The sequence below is a fragment of the Procambarus clarkii genome, chromosome 36 (assembly GCF_040958095.1).
Source record: "Procambarus clarkii isolate CNS0578487 chromosome 36, FALCON_Pclarkii_2.0, whole genome shotgun sequence".
NCBI lineage: Eukaryota > Metazoa > Arthropoda > Malacostraca > Decapoda > Cambaridae > Procambarus > Procambarus clarkii.
The window spans coordinates 17,577,569-17,595,518 of NC_091185.1; the positions used below are offsets into that span (position 1 = coordinate 17,577,569).

The 17,950-nt window shown below is 42.8% G+C and overlaps 1 protein-coding gene across 1 annotated transcript in view; it reads right to left on the bottom strand.

Annotated features, from left to right (window-relative positions):
• Positions 1–17,950, bottom strand: part of LOC138371659 (uncharacterized) — a 142,221-nt gene that overhangs the window by 113,760 nt on the left and 10,511 nt on the right. The window contains exon 2 of the mRNA XM_069336660.1: positions 4,802–4,846. Coding sequence (XP_069192761.1) covers positions 4,802–4,846 — 45 coding nt within the window. The remainder of the gene's footprint in view (positions 1–4,801; positions 4,847–17,950) is intronic.

The window sequence follows — 17,950 nt, forward strand, 5'->3', positions numbered from 1 at the left end:
GCGAACTCGCTAGAAGAAGTGGTTAGAGGTGTTTGTTTGGGTTTAAACTGTTAGTAGATAGAGGTATGGGAATTGATTTGGAGGAAGGAGGTAATAAAAGTATGTGTTTGTGGGAGAAAGAAATTGGCAAAACGATCAGGGAAAGAGAAGGTCCGCAAAATAACAATTCACTTAGGGTATATTACACTAACAGTAGAAGTCTAAGAAATAAAATTAACGAATTAAATGCTCTTGTCTGCACAGAAAAAATAGATATTATTGCACTTACCGAAACGTGGATGAATGTAGAAAATAGAGAACTATTAGCTGAATATCAAATATATGGATTTAAACTATTTCACACAGATAGATATATTAGACGAGGAGGTGGAGTAGCCATATATGTTAGGGACAATTTGAAATGTAGTCTCAAAGAGGGAATCAAAACAGAGCCACACACAGAAACTATTTGGATTGAATTAAACGAAAAAGCTAATAATATTATAATAGGAGTAATATATAGGCCACCAAATTTAGACAGAATGGAAGCAAAGCATCTATGGGATGAAATATCTAGAGCATCTAGATCTAACAGTATTTATGTCATGGGTGACTTTAATTTTAGCGGAATAAACTGGTTGAACAAAACAGGGAATAGTGAAGCAGAAGATTTTCTAGAATTAATTGACGATTGCTTTCTTACGCAACACATTAAGGAACCAACACGGGAAAATAATATTTTAGATTTAGTGTTAACTAACAGGGAAACGCAAATTAATGACATCGAAATAGGGAGTGAGCTAGGGAGCAGTGATCACAAAGAAATCAGATTTAGCATAGAATGGAATAGACCAGTAGGAGAAAATTCTGTTAAAGTGCCAGATTTTCGAAAAGCTGATTTTAATAGCCTAAGAAATTTTTTGGGTCAAATTGATTGGAAAGGCTTGGGTATGGGGTGTGGGCCGGTCTTGGAGCGAGACATGAACCCAGCGATAGGTGACTTAAATGGGGATTTCGATGTGGATTCAATATATAACTTATTTAAGAATATTCTAAACAAAGCACAGGAACGTAGTATACCATACAAATTGAATAGATCGTATACTAATGACCCAAAGTGGATAACAAAGAATTTGAAGAACCTTATAGGTAAAAAGAGAGCTTGGTACAAAAGGATTAAAAATGGGGAGGTCACTTTAGAACAGGAATTCGTACAACTGGTTAGAAATGTTAAAAAAGAGATAAGGAAAGCAAAAAGAAACTATGAAGTTCGCATAGCAGGGCAAGCAAAGACAAATCCTAAAGGGTTTTTTCAGTTATATCGTACTAAGACTAGGGAAAGGATAGGTCCATTAAAAACTGAGACAGGTCAAATAACAGATAGTGATGAAGAGATGAGTAGTATTTTTAATAAATATTTTGTATCTGTATTTACTAAAGAGGAACTTAACAATATGCCTTCAGCCGAACAAGTCTATGTGGGTGGGGACGAGGACAGGTTGACGAGTTTAGCAGTTACCAGGGAGGATGTTCTTAAACAAATAGTAAAACTCAAACCAAACAAATCCCCAGGGCCGGATGAAGTGTTTGCCAGGGTGCTTAAAGAATGCAAAGAGGAGCTTTGTGACCCACTGTCAACCATATTTAATAAATCAATAGAGTCAGGCAGAGTGCCAAAGTTTTGGAAAGTTGCTAATGTGATACCAGTTTTTAAGAAAGGAGATAGATCACTTGCGTCTAACTATCGACCAATTAGCCTAACGTCTATTGTGGGAAAGTTACTCGAATCTATAATAGCAAATAAAATTCGTCTTCATCTTGAAAAACATAAATTAATAATTGAGTCGCAACATGGTTTTATAAATGGCCGTTCATGTTTAACAAATTTGTTATCTTTTTATTCTAGCATTGTTGAGGCAGTTGATAGTGGTAAGGATTGCGATGTTGTATACCTTGACTTTAGCAAAGCTTTTGATACAGTGCCACATGAAAGACTGATTAAAAAAATAGAGTCTCATGGTATTGGGGGTGCTATATTAAGCTGGATTAGGGCATGGCTATACCAAAGGAAACAGAGAGTTAGTATAAATGGAATCAAGTCAGAGTGGGAAAATGTTGTAAGTGGAGTGCCTCAAGGCTCTGTCCTGGGACCTCTGTTGTTTATAATATATATAAATGATTTAGATTCAGGTTTGAGTAGCAACATTTGCAAATTTGCCGATGATACGAAAATCGGTAGGGAAATTAATTCGGAGGAGGACTCACTATCACTTCAAGTTGATCTAGATAGGGTTTTGAAATGGTCAAAGGATTGGCAGATGCAGTTTAATGCTGATAAATGTAAAGTTCTGAGGTTAGGTAATGATGATAGAGTTACAAGATACGAGCTAGATGGTGTTGTGATTGCGAAGTCGGATTGCGAAAGGGATCTGGGAGTTATGATTAGTAAGAATTTAAAACAAAAGGATCAATGCATAAATGTTCGTAATAAGGCAAATCGGACACTTGGATTTATTAATCGCAGCGTTAGTAACAAGACACCTGGTGTGGTTCTCAAGCTATATCTTGCTCTAGTTAGGCCCCATTTAGATTATGCAGTTCAGTTTTGGTCGCCATATTATAGAATGGATATAAATTCACTTGAACGTGTCCAGCGTAGGATGACTAAGTTAATTCCCCAAATTAGAAATCTTTCATATGAAGAAAGATTAACAAAGCTTAAGTTGCATTCACTGGAAAGGCGAAGAGTTAGGGGTGACATGATAGAGGTTTACAAGTGGATGAATGGACATAACCGGGGGGATATTAATAGGGTATTAAAAGTATCAACACAGGACAGAACACGAAACAATGGATATAAATTGGATAAGTTTAGATTTAGGAAAGACTTGGGTAAATACTGGTTCAGTAACAGGGTTGTTGATTTGTGGAACCAATTGCCGCGTAACATTGTGGAGGTGGGGTCCCTCGATTGTTTCAAGCACGGGTTGGACAAGTATATGAGTGGGATTGGGTGGTTATAGAATAGGAGCTGCCTCGTATGGGCCAATAGGCCTTCTGCAGTTACCTTTGTTCTTATGTTCTTATGTTCTTATGTTCCTCTCATTCCTTGATATTCACCTCGAAGGTAATCTAGAAATTTATCATCATAAACCTTGATTTTTTTTTTTGAATTTGCAGTCCATCTTAAAATATGGTGATCACATGAGGGGGTTAACTTTCTCCCCTACCTGAATTTCATCAATCATTACCTCTTCTGATGTTAGTACAAGATCTAGAATGCTGTTACTTCGTGTGAACTCTACCACATGCTGTATGAAAAAGACTCCTGAAACAGTCTGGATATTGTTCTAGATTTCTGCATGTGATTGTGTAATATATACAGTTAACAGCTCAATAAATATTAGAGTGTTCTTCAAGACATAAGAGCAATTATTTCCAAACAAATCAGCATTGGAAAATATGATTTCAGAACTTAATTAGAGTTCAGTTTAGTGTCATAAGTGACAGTTAACATTAAAGTATTCTTAAAAATATTAACAAAACTTCTATCATCAAAAGTAATAATTATGGTAAAACTTTAGAAAACCTCACTTAGACTTGCCTGCCATGCAGGTTATATCTGTTCCAAGTGACCTAAGAGTACATGGGTAATAATTTATGGTCACTGTTCAAGCTAGAAGGAAGGTAAATTAATTATATGCTTAATTATTAATTATTAATCACATAGAGCTGAGGAACAGTAATACCTGGAATACTGAGATATTACACATACAATAATCAACGGTAAACAGGGAAATTTCCTGTAATTAGTTGAATTATTCGACAGTATGGAGACCTTCGACGTAACTGAGGCCAGCTATCACATCCCAACACTACGGGGTGTTGTCATAAGGTCTCTACTGAGACCCATATATAAGTGTTTCATTGTTATTTATATAAAATTATGCTTCTAATTTTTGTATAACTGTTCAAGACATAACCATTGAGATCTATCATATTATCATGTTGGATTAATTTGTTTATTATTATTTAGTTGGTTTCTTGCCTGAAACGCTGTATGTATTAGTGGCTCTAGGCATAGTATACACAAGGTCTATCTAGAAATCCAACATTCTGTTTGAACTCATTTTGTATGTGTATACTTTAACCTGAATAAACATTATTATTATTATTATATTGTCGTCCACATTTCCGTGGAAATAAATATTTAATTCACCTGGGCTCTAGGAGACTCGAGCCGAGGAACCCACGCGTGTGAGACCGAAGCTCTATTCACTCAGCTATGAGTAGTCTTAATAGGGAAAGATTCCAGAAGCAACTACTGCTGCTATGCAGGAATTTTCAATTTCCCCTGACTACTTCTGAAGCGCACAGAAATTAGATTAGACGTTGAGGTGTTAGTCTCATCCTAATCACACACTCAGACCTTGACAAAGCACTGAGGAGAGTGCAAAAGACTTGGTGTAAATTCTTTACAAAAAAATTCACAAATACACAAGTGTGGGTTTTTATCCTATGTTATGATTATTATTATTATTATTATTATTATTATTATTATTATCATTATTATTATTATTATGACAAACATTAAACATGAAGATCTACTGTGAGCCAGTGTTGAGCAATTACCATAAAAATCTACGGTTTTATCGTAGCAAATGATTTTTTTATATCGCAAATGTGGAAATTCCATTATAACTGTAAGCGAAATATTGAAAAGTAGAAATTATTTGAAAATTTAGCTTTTAAAGGACTAGCTGGAGTAAGATAGACTAAATCCCATAAGAAACCATATTTGAAAAGAGGAACAGGTACTCACCAGAGGTGATGTTGACTTGTTGCTCATCCATCCATTTTCTTATTACTGAAAAGAAAAAGACAATATATGAGTGTTTGGCTAAATTTCTTGAAATTTTGATATAGTGGATAATAAACTTTCTCTCTAGAACGTTACAATTTCCTACTTTGGCAAATAATTCCACTTTCCTTTAGAACCCCTTTTCCTTATAAATAGCTTTTAGTTTTTCAGAACTCAATTATTATCATGACTATAGTTCCACCTGCCATGCTCCAGGTCGCTGCATGCCATTTCGCTCTGGTTTTCTGAGGCTTAAACAACTACTGGACTATGACACGAATATTGCCTGAACATTTGTATATGTTAAATTTTGTTTTAGTTACCTAACTAACTAAATCTTATTATGATAGTTAAGTTAGTTATGGTTTTAGATGATTAGTTACTTATATATTATGTTTTTAAATTATTTCTCCTATTTTAATGTTGACTTAGAACATAAAACGTTAAATTTCCAGTGACATATACATATATAGCAAAAAAGATTCTAAAACATTAGGAATCATAGGAAACGACGTAGCTCGCCCTGCCATCCTAACACTCTCATTCACACATATAATCACATCTCACCTCCAGATTATGTGGTTTGCATTTCTATCGCTCTAACTTACATTCCACCATTAAATATTCAACACGAATCAGTAATTAGAACAATAATAAACTTCACCTCCAGACAACACTCGGGTTATCTTGAGTTGATTTCGGGGCTTTAGTGTCTCCACGGCCCGGTCCTCGACCAGGCCTCCACCCTGAGGAAGCAGCCCGTGACAGCTGACTAACTCCCAGATACCTATTTACTGCTAGGTAACAGGGGCATCAGGATGAAAGAAACTCTGCCCATCGTTTCTCGCTGGTGCCCGGGATCGAACGCGGGACCATAGGATCACGCGACCAATGTGCTGTCCGCTCGGCCGGCCGGCTTCTGACCGGGTTAATTAAAATAATTTTTGAATATATTAAATATTAAGTCACTGATCTTTCTCTCAGGTGTACCCTAATCTCTGAACTGAAGGGATGACCCTGCTCGTAAGCAATTCCTTGGAGGACCATGGAATCGCTAAGAACCCATTAGCACCACACAAGAAACAAATATTTTTTTCATATCACAAAAGTGCGATTTAACAAAAGCAGAAATGCTCTGCATATCTTGTGTGCTTCACAAGGAAGCACACTACAGACACTCCACTGTGGAACGACCTTTCTAATGGCAAAACAAACTATATTTCTCTAAACAAGTTTTAAAGAGAAACTAAGAACTAACTAATTAACTGTATGTAACCAACCTTACTCATTTCATCTCATTTGACATTTCCACCTGAGTTTTGATGGTATTGTGAACATTAATTACTAAATATATTCTGTTACTAAAAATGTCATGTCTACATATGATAAAAAGGTCATATGATACGTTTAATCTCTCCTTCAGTTTCAAATTACTTACTAAGTTGGTTCTGTTTAAAAAAAAAAAAATTCCAAACAACACAAAATATACTGTTATTATTATCTAATTCAATTCATCAATTCATTATTGTTATCGTCTACTTTAGTCAAATATTTTACCCAATTAAACTTGTACATTGTTCAGCTAATTACATTTTAATTTATGCCCAAAATGCTCTGTGTATTAGTGGCTTCAGTCATTGTACTTGTCTGATCTATTAATCCTCTATTGTTTATGTATCTTATGTTTTGAGAGCACTCACGCTTAACAGATATATTATTGTCACAATATTATCACCGTTATAATGAGAACAAAGAGACAGCATTCCTGATAAGCCCCTCCACGGTCTCTGGACCCACCACTATATACAGATCCTCCACTGTCTATAGACCCTTCACTGTCTCTAGACCATCCACTGTTTCTAGACCCACTACTGTCTCTAGACCATCCACTGTTTCTAGACCCACCACTGTCTATAGACCAGACACTGTCTCTAGACACTCCACTGTCTCTAGACCCTCTACTATCTCTAGACCCACCACTGTCTCTAGACCCTCCACTGTTTCTGGACCCTACACTGTCTGTAGACCCTCCACTGTCTCTAGACCCTCCACTGTCTCTAGACCCTCCACTGTTTCTGGACCCTACACTGTCTGTAGACCCTCCACTGTCTCTAGACCCTCCACTGTTTCTGGACCCTACACTGTCTGTAGAACCTCCACTGTCTCTAGACCCTCCGCTGTCTCTAGACCCTCCACTGTCTCTAGAATATCCACTGCCTCTAGACACTCTACTGTCTTTAGACCCTCCACTGTCTCTAAACCCTCTACCGTCTCTAGAACCTCTACTATCTCTAGACCCTCCACTGTCTCTAGACACTCCACTGCCTCTAGACCCTCAATTTTCTCTAGATCCTCCACTGCATCTAGACCCTCCATTTACCCTAGAACCTCGACTGTCTCTAGACCCACGATTGTCTCTAGACCATCGACTGTCTCTAGACTCTCTACTGTTAGTCTCTAGAACCTCTACTGTCTCTAGACACTCTACTGTCTCTAGACCCTCCACTGCCTCTAGACGCTCTACTGTTCCTTGACCCTGCACTGTCTCTAGATCCTCCACTGTCTCTTGACCCTCCAATGTCTCTAGACCCCCACTGTCTCTAGACCCTCCTCAATCTCTATACACTCACACAGTCTCTAGACCCTCTACTGTCACTAGAGCCTCTACTGTCTCTAGACCATCCACTGCCTCTAGACACTCTACTGTCTCTAGACCCTCTACTGTCTATAGACCCTCTACCGTCTCTAGACCCTATACTATCTCTAGACCTTCCACTGCTTCTAGACCCTCCACTGTCTCTAGACCCTCCGCTCTCCCTAGACCCTCCACTGCCTCTAGACCCTCCATTTTCTCTAGACCCTCCACTGCATCTAGACCCTCCATTTTCCCTAGACCCTCCATTTTCCCTAGACCCTCGACTGTCTCTAGACCCTCGACTCTCTCTAGACCATCGACTGTCTCTAGTTCCTCTTCTGTCTTTAGACCCTTAACTGTCTCTAAACCTTCTACTGTCTCTAGACCCTCCACTGCATCTAGACCCTCTACTGTCTCTAGACCCTCCACTGCCTCTAGACCCTCTACTATCTGTAGACCGTCAACTGTTTCTAGACCCTCCACTGTCTCCAGACCCTCCACTGTCCCTAGACCCTCCTCAGTCTCTATACCCTCACATAGTCACTAGACCCCCTACTGTCTCTAGACCCTCTACTGTCTCTAGACCCTCCACTTCCTCTAGACCCTCTACTCTCTCTAGACCCTCCACTGCATCTAGACCCTCTACTGTCACTACACCCTCTACTGTCTCTAGGCCGTCAACTGTTTCTAGACCCTCCACTGTCTCCAGACCCTCCACTGTCCCTAGACCCTCCTCAGTCTCTATACCCTCACATAGTCACTAGACCCCCTACTGACTCTAGACCCTCTACTGTCTCTAGACCCTCCACTGTCTATAGACCCTCTTCCGTATCTAGACCCTCTACTATCTCTAGACCCTCCACTACCTTTAGACCCTCTACTGTCTCTAGACCCTTCACTGTCTCTAGACCCCCCACTGCCTCTAGACCCCTTACTGTCACTACACCCTCTACTGTCTCTAGACCGTCAACTGTCTCTAGACCCTCCACTGTCTCTAGACCCTCCACTGTCTCTAGACCCTCCACTGTCTCTAGACCCTCCACTGTCTCTAGAACCTCTACAGTCTCTAGACCCTCTACTGTCTCTAGACCCTCCTCTGTCTCTAGATCCTCCACTGTCTCTTGATCTTCTACTATTCAAGACCATCCACTGTCTTTTAAACCTCCACTGTCTCTAGACCATCCAATGTTTCAAGACCCTCTACTGTCTCTAGACCCTCTAATATCTCTTGACTCTCTACTGTTTCTAAACTCTCCACTGTCTCTAGACCCTCTACTATCACTAGACCCTCTTCTGTCTCAAAACTCTCCACTGTTTCTAGACCTTCTACTATCTTTCGAACCTCCACTGTCTCTAGACCCTCGACTCTCACTAGACCTTCTACTGTCTCTAGAACCTCTACTGTCTCTAGACCCTCTACTATCTCAAGACCCTTTACTTTCTCTAGACCCTCCACTGTCTCTAGACCCTGTACTGTCTCAAGACCCTCTACTATCTCCAAACCTTCTACTGTCTCTAAACTCTCCACTGTCACTAGACCCTCAACTATCTCTAGACCCTCCATTATCCCTAGACCCTCCACTGATTTTAGACCCTCCACTGTCTCTAGACCCTAACTGTCTCTAGACCCTCTACTGTCTCTAGACCCTCTACTGTCACTAGACCCTCTACTGTCTCTAGACCCTCTACTGTCACTAGTCCCTCCACAGTCTCTAGACCCTCCACTCTCTCTAGACCGTTTACTGTCTCTAGACCCTCCACTTTCACTGTACCCTCTACTGTCACTAGTCCCCCCCTGTCTCTAGACCCTCCAGAGTCTCTAGACCCCCCCTGTCTCTAGACCCTCCACAGTCTCTAGACCCTCTACTGTCTCTAGACCCTCCACAGTCTCTAGACCCTCTACTGTCTCTAGACCCTCTAATAACTCCAGACTCTCTATCGTCTTTAAACTCTCTACTGTCTCTAGACCCTACACTGTCTCTATACCCTCGAATCTCACTAGACTTTCTACCGTCTCTAGAACCTCTACTAGCTCTAGACACTCCACGGTCTCTAGACCCTCTTCTGTCATTAGACCCTCTACTGTCTCTAAAACCTCTACTCTCACTAGTCCTTCCACTGTCTCTAGACCCTCCACTGGCTCTAGACACTCCACTATTACTAGACCCTCCACTGTCTATAGACCTTCCACTGTCTCTAAACCCTCCACTGTCTCTAGACCTCTTCTGTCACTAGACCCTCCATTGTCTCTAAAACCTCTACTGTCACTAGTCCTTCGACTGCCTCTAGACCCTCCACTGTCTCTAGACCATCCATTCTCTCTTGACCCTCCACTGTCTCTAGACCCTCTATTGTCTCTAGACAGCCCACTATCTCTAGACCCTCTACTGGTTTTAGACTCTCTACTATTTTTAGACCCTCCACTGTCTTTAGACCATCCACTGTCCCTAGATCCTCTACTGTTTTTTGACCCTCTACTATCTCTAGACCCTCTACTGTCGCTAGACCTTCCACTGTCTATTAAACCTCCACTTACTCTAGACCCTTTACTGTCTCTAGACCCTTTACTGTCTCTAGACCCTCCACTGTCTCTGGACCCTCCACTGTCTTTAGACCTTCTAGACCCTCCACTGTCTCTAGACCCCCTCTACTGTCTCTGAACCCCCTACTGTCTTTAGAACCTCTACTGTCTCTAGACTCTCCATTGTCTCTAGACCCTTTTCTGTCACTAGACCCTCCACTGTCTCTAGACCCTTCACTGTCTTAAGATCCGCCACTGTCTCTAGACCCTCCACTGTCTTTAAAGCCTCCACTGTCTCTAGACCCTCCACTGTCTCAAGACCTTCTACTGTCACTAGACCCTTCACTGTCTCTAGATCCTGTACTGTCTCTAGACCCTTCATTGTCTCTAGACCCTCTACTGTCTCAAGACCATCCACTGTCTCAAGACCATCCACTGTCTCTAGACCCTCTACTGTCTCTAGACTCTCCACTGCCTCTAGACCCTCTCTTGTCTGTAGACTCTCCCATGTCTCTAGACCCTTCACTGCCTCTAGTCCCTCAACTGTCTAGACCCTCCACTCTCTCTCTACACCCTCTACTGTCTTTAGACCCTCCACTGTCTTTTGGCCCTCCACTGTCTCTAGACCCGATCCTGTCTCTAGACCCTCTAATGTCTATAAACTCTCCACTGTCTCTTGACCCTCCACTGTCTCTAGACGATCCACTGTCTCTAGACCGTCTACTGTCTCTAGACCCTTCACTGTCTCTAGATCCTCTACTGTCTCTCGACCCTTCACTGTCTCTAGACCCTCCTCAGCCTCTAGACTCTCTACTGTATCTAAACCCTCCACTGTCTCTAGACCCTCACTGTCTATGGACCCTCCACTGTCTCTAGATCCTCTACTGGTTCTAGACCCACTATTATATCGAGACCCTCCACTGTCTCTTGACCGGCCACTATCTCTAGACCCTCTACTGTCTCTAGACCCTCCACTGTCTCTAGACCCTCTACTGGTTCTAGACTCTCTACTATTAACACCACCCTCCACTGTCTCTAGACATTCCACTGTCCCTAGACCCTTTACTGTCTTTTGACCTTCTACTGTCTCAAGACCCTAAAATGTCTCTAGACCTTCCACTGTCTATTCACCCTACACTTTCTCTAGACCCTCTACTGTCTCTAGACTCTCTTCTGTCACTAGTCCCTCCATTGTCTCTAGACCCTTCACTGTCTCTTGACTCTCTACTCTCTCTAGAACCTTCCCTGTCTCTAAACTCTCTACTGTCTTTAGACCATCCACTGTATATAGACCCTCTCCTGTCTCTAGATTCTCCACTGTCTCTAGACCCTTCATTGTCTCTAATCCCTCCAATGTCTCTAGACTCTCTACTGTCTCTAGACCCTCCATTGTCTCTAGACTCTCTACTGGTTCTAGACGCTCTACTATTAATAGACCCTCCACTGTCTCTAGACCTTCCACTGTCCCTAGACCCTCTACTGTCTTTGACCCTCTACTGTCTCTAGACCCTACAATGTCTCTAGACCCTCCGCTGTCTCTAGACTCTCTACTATCTCTAGACGCACTACTGTCTCTAGTCCATCCACTGTCTATTCAACCTCCACTTTCTCTAGACCCTCTAGACCCTCCACTTTCTCTAGACCCTTCACTGTTTCTTGACCCTCCTGTGTCTCTAGACCCTCTACATTCTCTAGACCCTTCACTGTCTCTAGACGATCAACTGTCTCTAGACTTTCTACTGTCTCTAGACCCTCCACTGTCTTTAAACCCTTAAACCCTCCACTGTCTCTAAACGATCCTCTGTATTTAGACCCTCCACTGTCTCTAAACCCTCCACTGTCTCTAGACCCTCTACATTCTCTAGACCCTTCACTGTCTCTAGACGATCAACTGTCTCTAGACCCTCTCATGTCTCTAGACTTTCTACTCTCTCTAGACCCTTCACTGTCTCAAGACCCTCTACTGTCTTTAGAACCTCCACTGTCTTTAGAACCTCCTCTATCTCTAGACCCTCCACTGTCTCTAGATCCTCTACTGGTACAAGACCCTCTACTATGTCGAGACACTCCACTGTCTCTAGACCCTAAACTATCTCCAGACCCTCTTCTGTCTCTAGACCCTCCAATGTCTCTAGACCCTCCACTGTCTCTAGACCCACATATGTCTCTAGACCCTCTACTGTCTCTAAACCATCCACTGCCTCTAGACCCTCCACTGTCTATAGACCCTCCAAGGTCTCTAGATCCTCTACTGTCTCTAGACCCTCCACTGTCATTAAACCCTCCACTGTCTCTTGACCCTCAACTGTCTCAAGACCCTCTACTGTTCATAGACCTACTAATATCTCTAGACCCTCTAATATCTGTAGACCCTCTAAACTTTCCTCTGTCTCTAGACCGTCTACTGTTTCTAGACCCTCCACCGTCTCTAGACCATCCACTGTCTCTAGACCCTCCACTGTCTCTAGACCCTCCACTGTCTCTAGGCCCTCCACTGTCTCTAGACCCTCTACTGTCTTTAAATCCTTTACTGTCTCTTGACCCTCTAATGTCTCTAGACCCTCCACTCTCTCTAGACTCTCCACTGTCTCTACACTCTCTACTGTCCCTAGACCATACACTGTCTCTAAACCTTCTACTGTTTCTAGATCTTCTACTATATCAAAACCCTCCAGTGTCTCTAGACCCTCTACGATCTCTAGACCCTCTACTCTCTCTAGACCCTCTACTGTCTCTAGACCCTTCACTGTCTCTAGTCCCACAACTGTCTCTTGACCCTCCACTGTCTCTAGACTCTGCACTGCATTTGATCCTCCACTAATTCTAGACCCTCTACTGTCTCTAGACCCTCCACTCTCTCTAGAACCTCTACTGTCTCTAGACTCTCTACTATCTCTAGACCCTGCACTGTCTCTAGACCCTCCACTGTCTCTAGACCCTCCACTGTCTCTAGACCCTCTACTCTCTCTAGACCCTCTACTGTCTCTAAACTTTCCTCTGTCTCTACACCCTCTACTGTCTCTAGATTCTACACTGTCTCTAGACCCTCCACTTTCTCTAGAACCTCCTCTGTCTCTAGACCCTCTACTATTTCTCGACCCTCCACTGTCTCTAGAGCCTCTACTATCTCTAGACCCTCTACTGTTTCTAGACTCTCTACTTTCTCTAGACCCTCTTTTGTGTCTAATCTCTCCTGAGTCTCTAGACCCTCTACTGTCTCTAGACCCTCCACTGTCTCTAGACTTTACACTGTCTCTAGACACTCCGCTGTCTCTAGACCCTTCAGTGTCTCTAGACCCTCTACTATCTCTAGACCCTCCTCTGTCTCTAGACCTTCTTCTGTCTCTAGACCCTCCACTGTCTCAAGACCCTCTACTGTCTCTAGACCCTCCAGTCTCTTGACCCTCTACTATCTCTAGACACTCTTCTGTCTCTAGACCCTCCTCAGTCTCTAGACCCTCCACTGTCTCTTGACTCTCCACTGCTCTAGACCCTCTACTATCTCTAGACCCTCCTCTGTCTCTAGACCTTCTTCTGTCTTTAGACCCTCCACTGTCTCTAGACGCTCTACTGTCTCTAGACCCTCCACTGTCTCTAGACCCTCCACTGTCTTTAGACCATCCACGGTCTCTAGCCCCTTTACTGTCTCTAGACCCTTCACTGTCACTAGACCCTCAAAGGTCCTTAAACCCTATACTGTCTCTAGACCATCCACTGTTTCTAGACCCTCTACTATCTCTAGACCCTCCACTGTGTCTAATCTCTCCACTGTCTCTAGAACCTCTGCTATCTCTAGACCCGGCCCCTGTCTCCAGACCGTCCACTATTTTTAGACCCTCCACAGTCTTTATACCCTCCACGGCCTTTAGACCCTCTACTGTCTCTAGACCCTCTACTGTCTCTAAACTATCCACTGTCTCTAAACTATCCACTGTCTCTAGACTCTCCACTGTCTCTAGACCCTCCACTGTCTCTAGACCCTCTTCTGTCTCTAGACACTCTACTCTCTCTAGACCCTCCTCTGTCTCTAGACCGTCTAGAGTCTCTAGACCCTCCACTGCTCTAGACCCTCTACTATCTCTAAAACCTCTTTTGTCTCTAGACCCTCTACTGTCTCGAGATCCTCCACTGTGTCTAGACCCTAAACATTTTCTAGACCCTCATCTGTCTCTTGACCCTTCAGTGTCTCTAGACCCTCCACTGTCTCTACCCCCTTTACTGTCTCTAGACCCTTCACTGTCTCTAGACCCTCCATTATCTCTAGACCCTCCACTGTCTCTACCCCCTTTACTGTCTCTAGACCCTTCACTGTCTCTAGACCCTCCATTATCTATAGACCGTCCACTCTCTTTAGATCCTCTACTGGTTCTAGACCTTCTAAAATTTCTAGACCCTCCACTGTTTCTAGACCCTCCACCATCTCTAGATCCTCTACTGTCTCTAGACCTTCTAATGTCTCTAGATCCTCTACTGGTTTCTAGACTTTCTAGTTTTGATATTCCCTCTTCTGTCGCTGACCCTCCACTGTCGCTGAACCCTCTACTGTCTGTAGACCTTTTACTGTCTCTGGACCCTCCACTGTCTCTAGACCCTCTACTGTCTCCAGACCCTCTACTGTCTCTAGACCCCCCAACGTCCTTAGACCCTCCATTGTGTCTAGACCCTCCACTGTCTCTAGACCTTCCACTGTCTCTAGACCCCTTTACTGTCTCTAGACCCCTCACTGTCTCTAGACCTTCTAATTTCTCTAGACCCTCCACTGTCTCTAGAACCTCTACTGTCTCTAGACCCTCCACTGACTCAAGATCCTCCACTATCTCTAGACCCTTCACTGTTTCTAGACCCTCTACTGTCTCTAGATCCCTCTTCTGTCTCTAGACCCTTGCACTGTCTCTAGAACCCTCTACTGTCTCAAGACCCTCCAAAGTCCCTACATCCTCTACTGTCTCTAGACCCTCCACTGTCTCTAGACTTACACTGTCTCTAGACCCTCCACTGTCTCTAGACCCTCCATTGTCACTAGACTCTCCACTGTCTCTAGACCCTCCACAGTCTTTAGACCCTCAACTGTCACTAGTCCCTCCACTGTCTCTACACCCTCTACTGTCTCTAGACCCTCTACTGTCTCTAGACCTTCTACTTTCTCTAGACCCTCCACTGTCGCTAGACCCTCCACTGTCTCTAGACCCTCTACTGTCTCTAGACCTTCTACTTTCTCTAGACCCTCCACTGTCACTAGTCCCTCCACTGTCTCTGGACTTTCTACTGTCTCTAGACTCTCTACGGTCTCTAGACCCTCCACTGTCTCTAGACTTTCCACTGTCTCTTAAACCTCCACTGTCTCTAGACCCTCCACTGTCTCTAGACCTTCCACTGTCACTAGACCCTTCTCTGTCACTAACCCCTCTATTGTCTCTTGACCCTCTACTGTCTCTAGACACTCTACTTTCTCTAGACCCTCCACTGTCTCTAGATCCTCCACTGTCTCTAGACCCTCTACTGTTTCTAGACTCTCTACTGTCTCTAGACCCTCTTCTGTCTCTAGACTTTCGACAGTCTCTTGAGCCTCCAATGTCTCTAGACCCTCCACTATCTCTAGACCCTGTACTGTCTCTAAACTCTCTACTGTGTATAGACCTTCTACTTTCTCTAGACCATCCACTGTCTCTAGATCCTCCACTGTGTCTAGACTTTCTACTGTCACTAGACTCTCTACTGTCTCTAGACCCTCCACTGTCTCTAGACTTTCCACTGTCTCTTGAACCTCCAATGACTCTAGAACCTCCACTGTCTCTAGACCCTCCACTGTCTTTAGACCCTCTACTGTCTCTAGACCTTCCACTGTCACTAGACCCTTCTCTGTCTCTAGCCCCTCTATTGTCTTTATACCCTCTACTGTCTCTAGACCTTCTACTTTCTCTAGACCCTCCACTATCTCTAGATCCTCCACTCTCTCTAGACCCTCTACTGTCTCTAGACTCTCTACTGTCTCTAGACCCTCCACTGTCTCTAGACTTTCCACTGTCTCTTGAACCTCCACTGTCTCTAGACCCTCCACTGTCTCTAGACCCTCCACTGTCTTTAGACCCTCTATTGTCTCTAGACCTTCCACTGTCACTAGACCCTTCTCTGTCTATAGCCCCTCTATTGTCTCTAGAACCCTCTACTGTCACTAGACCCTCTACTGTCTCTAGACCCTCTACTTTCACTAGACCCTCTGCTGTCACTAGACCCTCTGCTGTCACTAGACCCTCTACTGTCTGTACACCCTCTACTGTCTCTAGACTCTCTACTGGCTCTAGACCCTCTACTGTCTCTAGACCTTCTACTTTCTATAAACCCTTTTCTGTCTCTAGACCCTCCACTATCGCTGGACAATCTACTGTCTCTAGACCGTCTACTGTCTCTGGACCCTCCACTGTCTCTAGACCTTCTACTGTTTCCAGACCCTCTACTGTCTCTAGATTCTTTAAAGTCCCTAAACCCTCCACTGTCTCTATACCCTCTACTGTCTTTAGACCCTATGCTGTCACTAGACCCTCTTCTGTCTCTAGACCCTCTGCTGTTTCTAGACCCTCCACTGTCTCTAGACCCCTCTACTGTCTTTAGACCCTTCACTGTCTCCATACCCCTCTATTGTCTCTAGACTCTCTACTGTCCCTAGACCTTCTACTTTCTCTAGACCCTCTACTGTCTCTAGACCCCCTTCACTGTCTCTAGACCACCTACTGTCTCTAGACCCTCCACTGTTTCTAGACTCTCCAATGTCTCTGGACCCCTCTACTGTCTCTAAACCCTCGTCTGTCTCTAGACCCTCTTCTGTCTCTACATTCTCCAATGTCCCTAGACCCTCCACTGTCTGTAGACCCTCTACTGTTGCAAGACCCTCCACTGTCTCTAGCCCCTCTACTATATATATATATATATATATATATATATATATATATATATATATATATATATATATATATATATATATATATATGTCGTACCTAGTAGCCAGAACGCACTTCTCAGCCTACTATGCAAGGCCCGATTTGCCTAATAAGCCAAGTTTTCCTGAATTAATATATTTTCTCTAATTTTTTTTTTATGAAATGATAAAGCTACCCATTTCATTATGTATGAGATTAATTTTTTTTATTGGAGTTAAAATTAACGTAGATATATGACCGAACCTAACCAACCCTACCTAACCTAACCTAACCTATCTTTATGGGTTAGGTTAGGTTAGGTGGCCGAAAAAGTTAGGTTAGGTAAGGTTAGGTAGGTTAGGTAGTCGAAAAGCAATTAATTCATGAAAATTTGGCTTATTAGGCAAATTGGGCCTTGCATAGTAGGCTGAGAAGTGCGTTCTGGCTACTAGGTACGACATATATATATATATATATATATATGTCGTACCTAGTAGCCAGAACTCACTTCTCAGCTTACTATTCAAGGCCCGATTTGCCTAATAAGCCAAGTTTTCCTGAATTAATATATTTACTATAATTTTTTTCTTATGTAATGATAAAGCAACCCTTTTCTCTATGTATGAGGTCAATTTTTTTTTATTGGAGTTAAAATTAACGTAGATATATGACCGAACCTAACCAACCCTACCTAACCTAACCTAACCTATATTTATAGGTAAGGTTAGGTTAGGTAGCCAAAAAAAGCTAGGTTAGGTTAGGTTAGGTAGGTTAGGTAGACGAAAAAACATTAATTCATGAAAACTTGGCTTATTAGGCAAATCGGGCCTTGAATAGTAGGCTGAGAAGTGCGTTCTGGCTATTAGGTACGACATATATATATATATATATATATATATATATATATATATATATATATATATATATATATGTCGTACCTAATAGCCAGAACGCACTTCTCAGCCTACTATGCAAGGCCCGATTTGCCTAATAAGCCAAGTTTTCATGAATTAATATATTTTCTCTAATTTTTTTCTTAT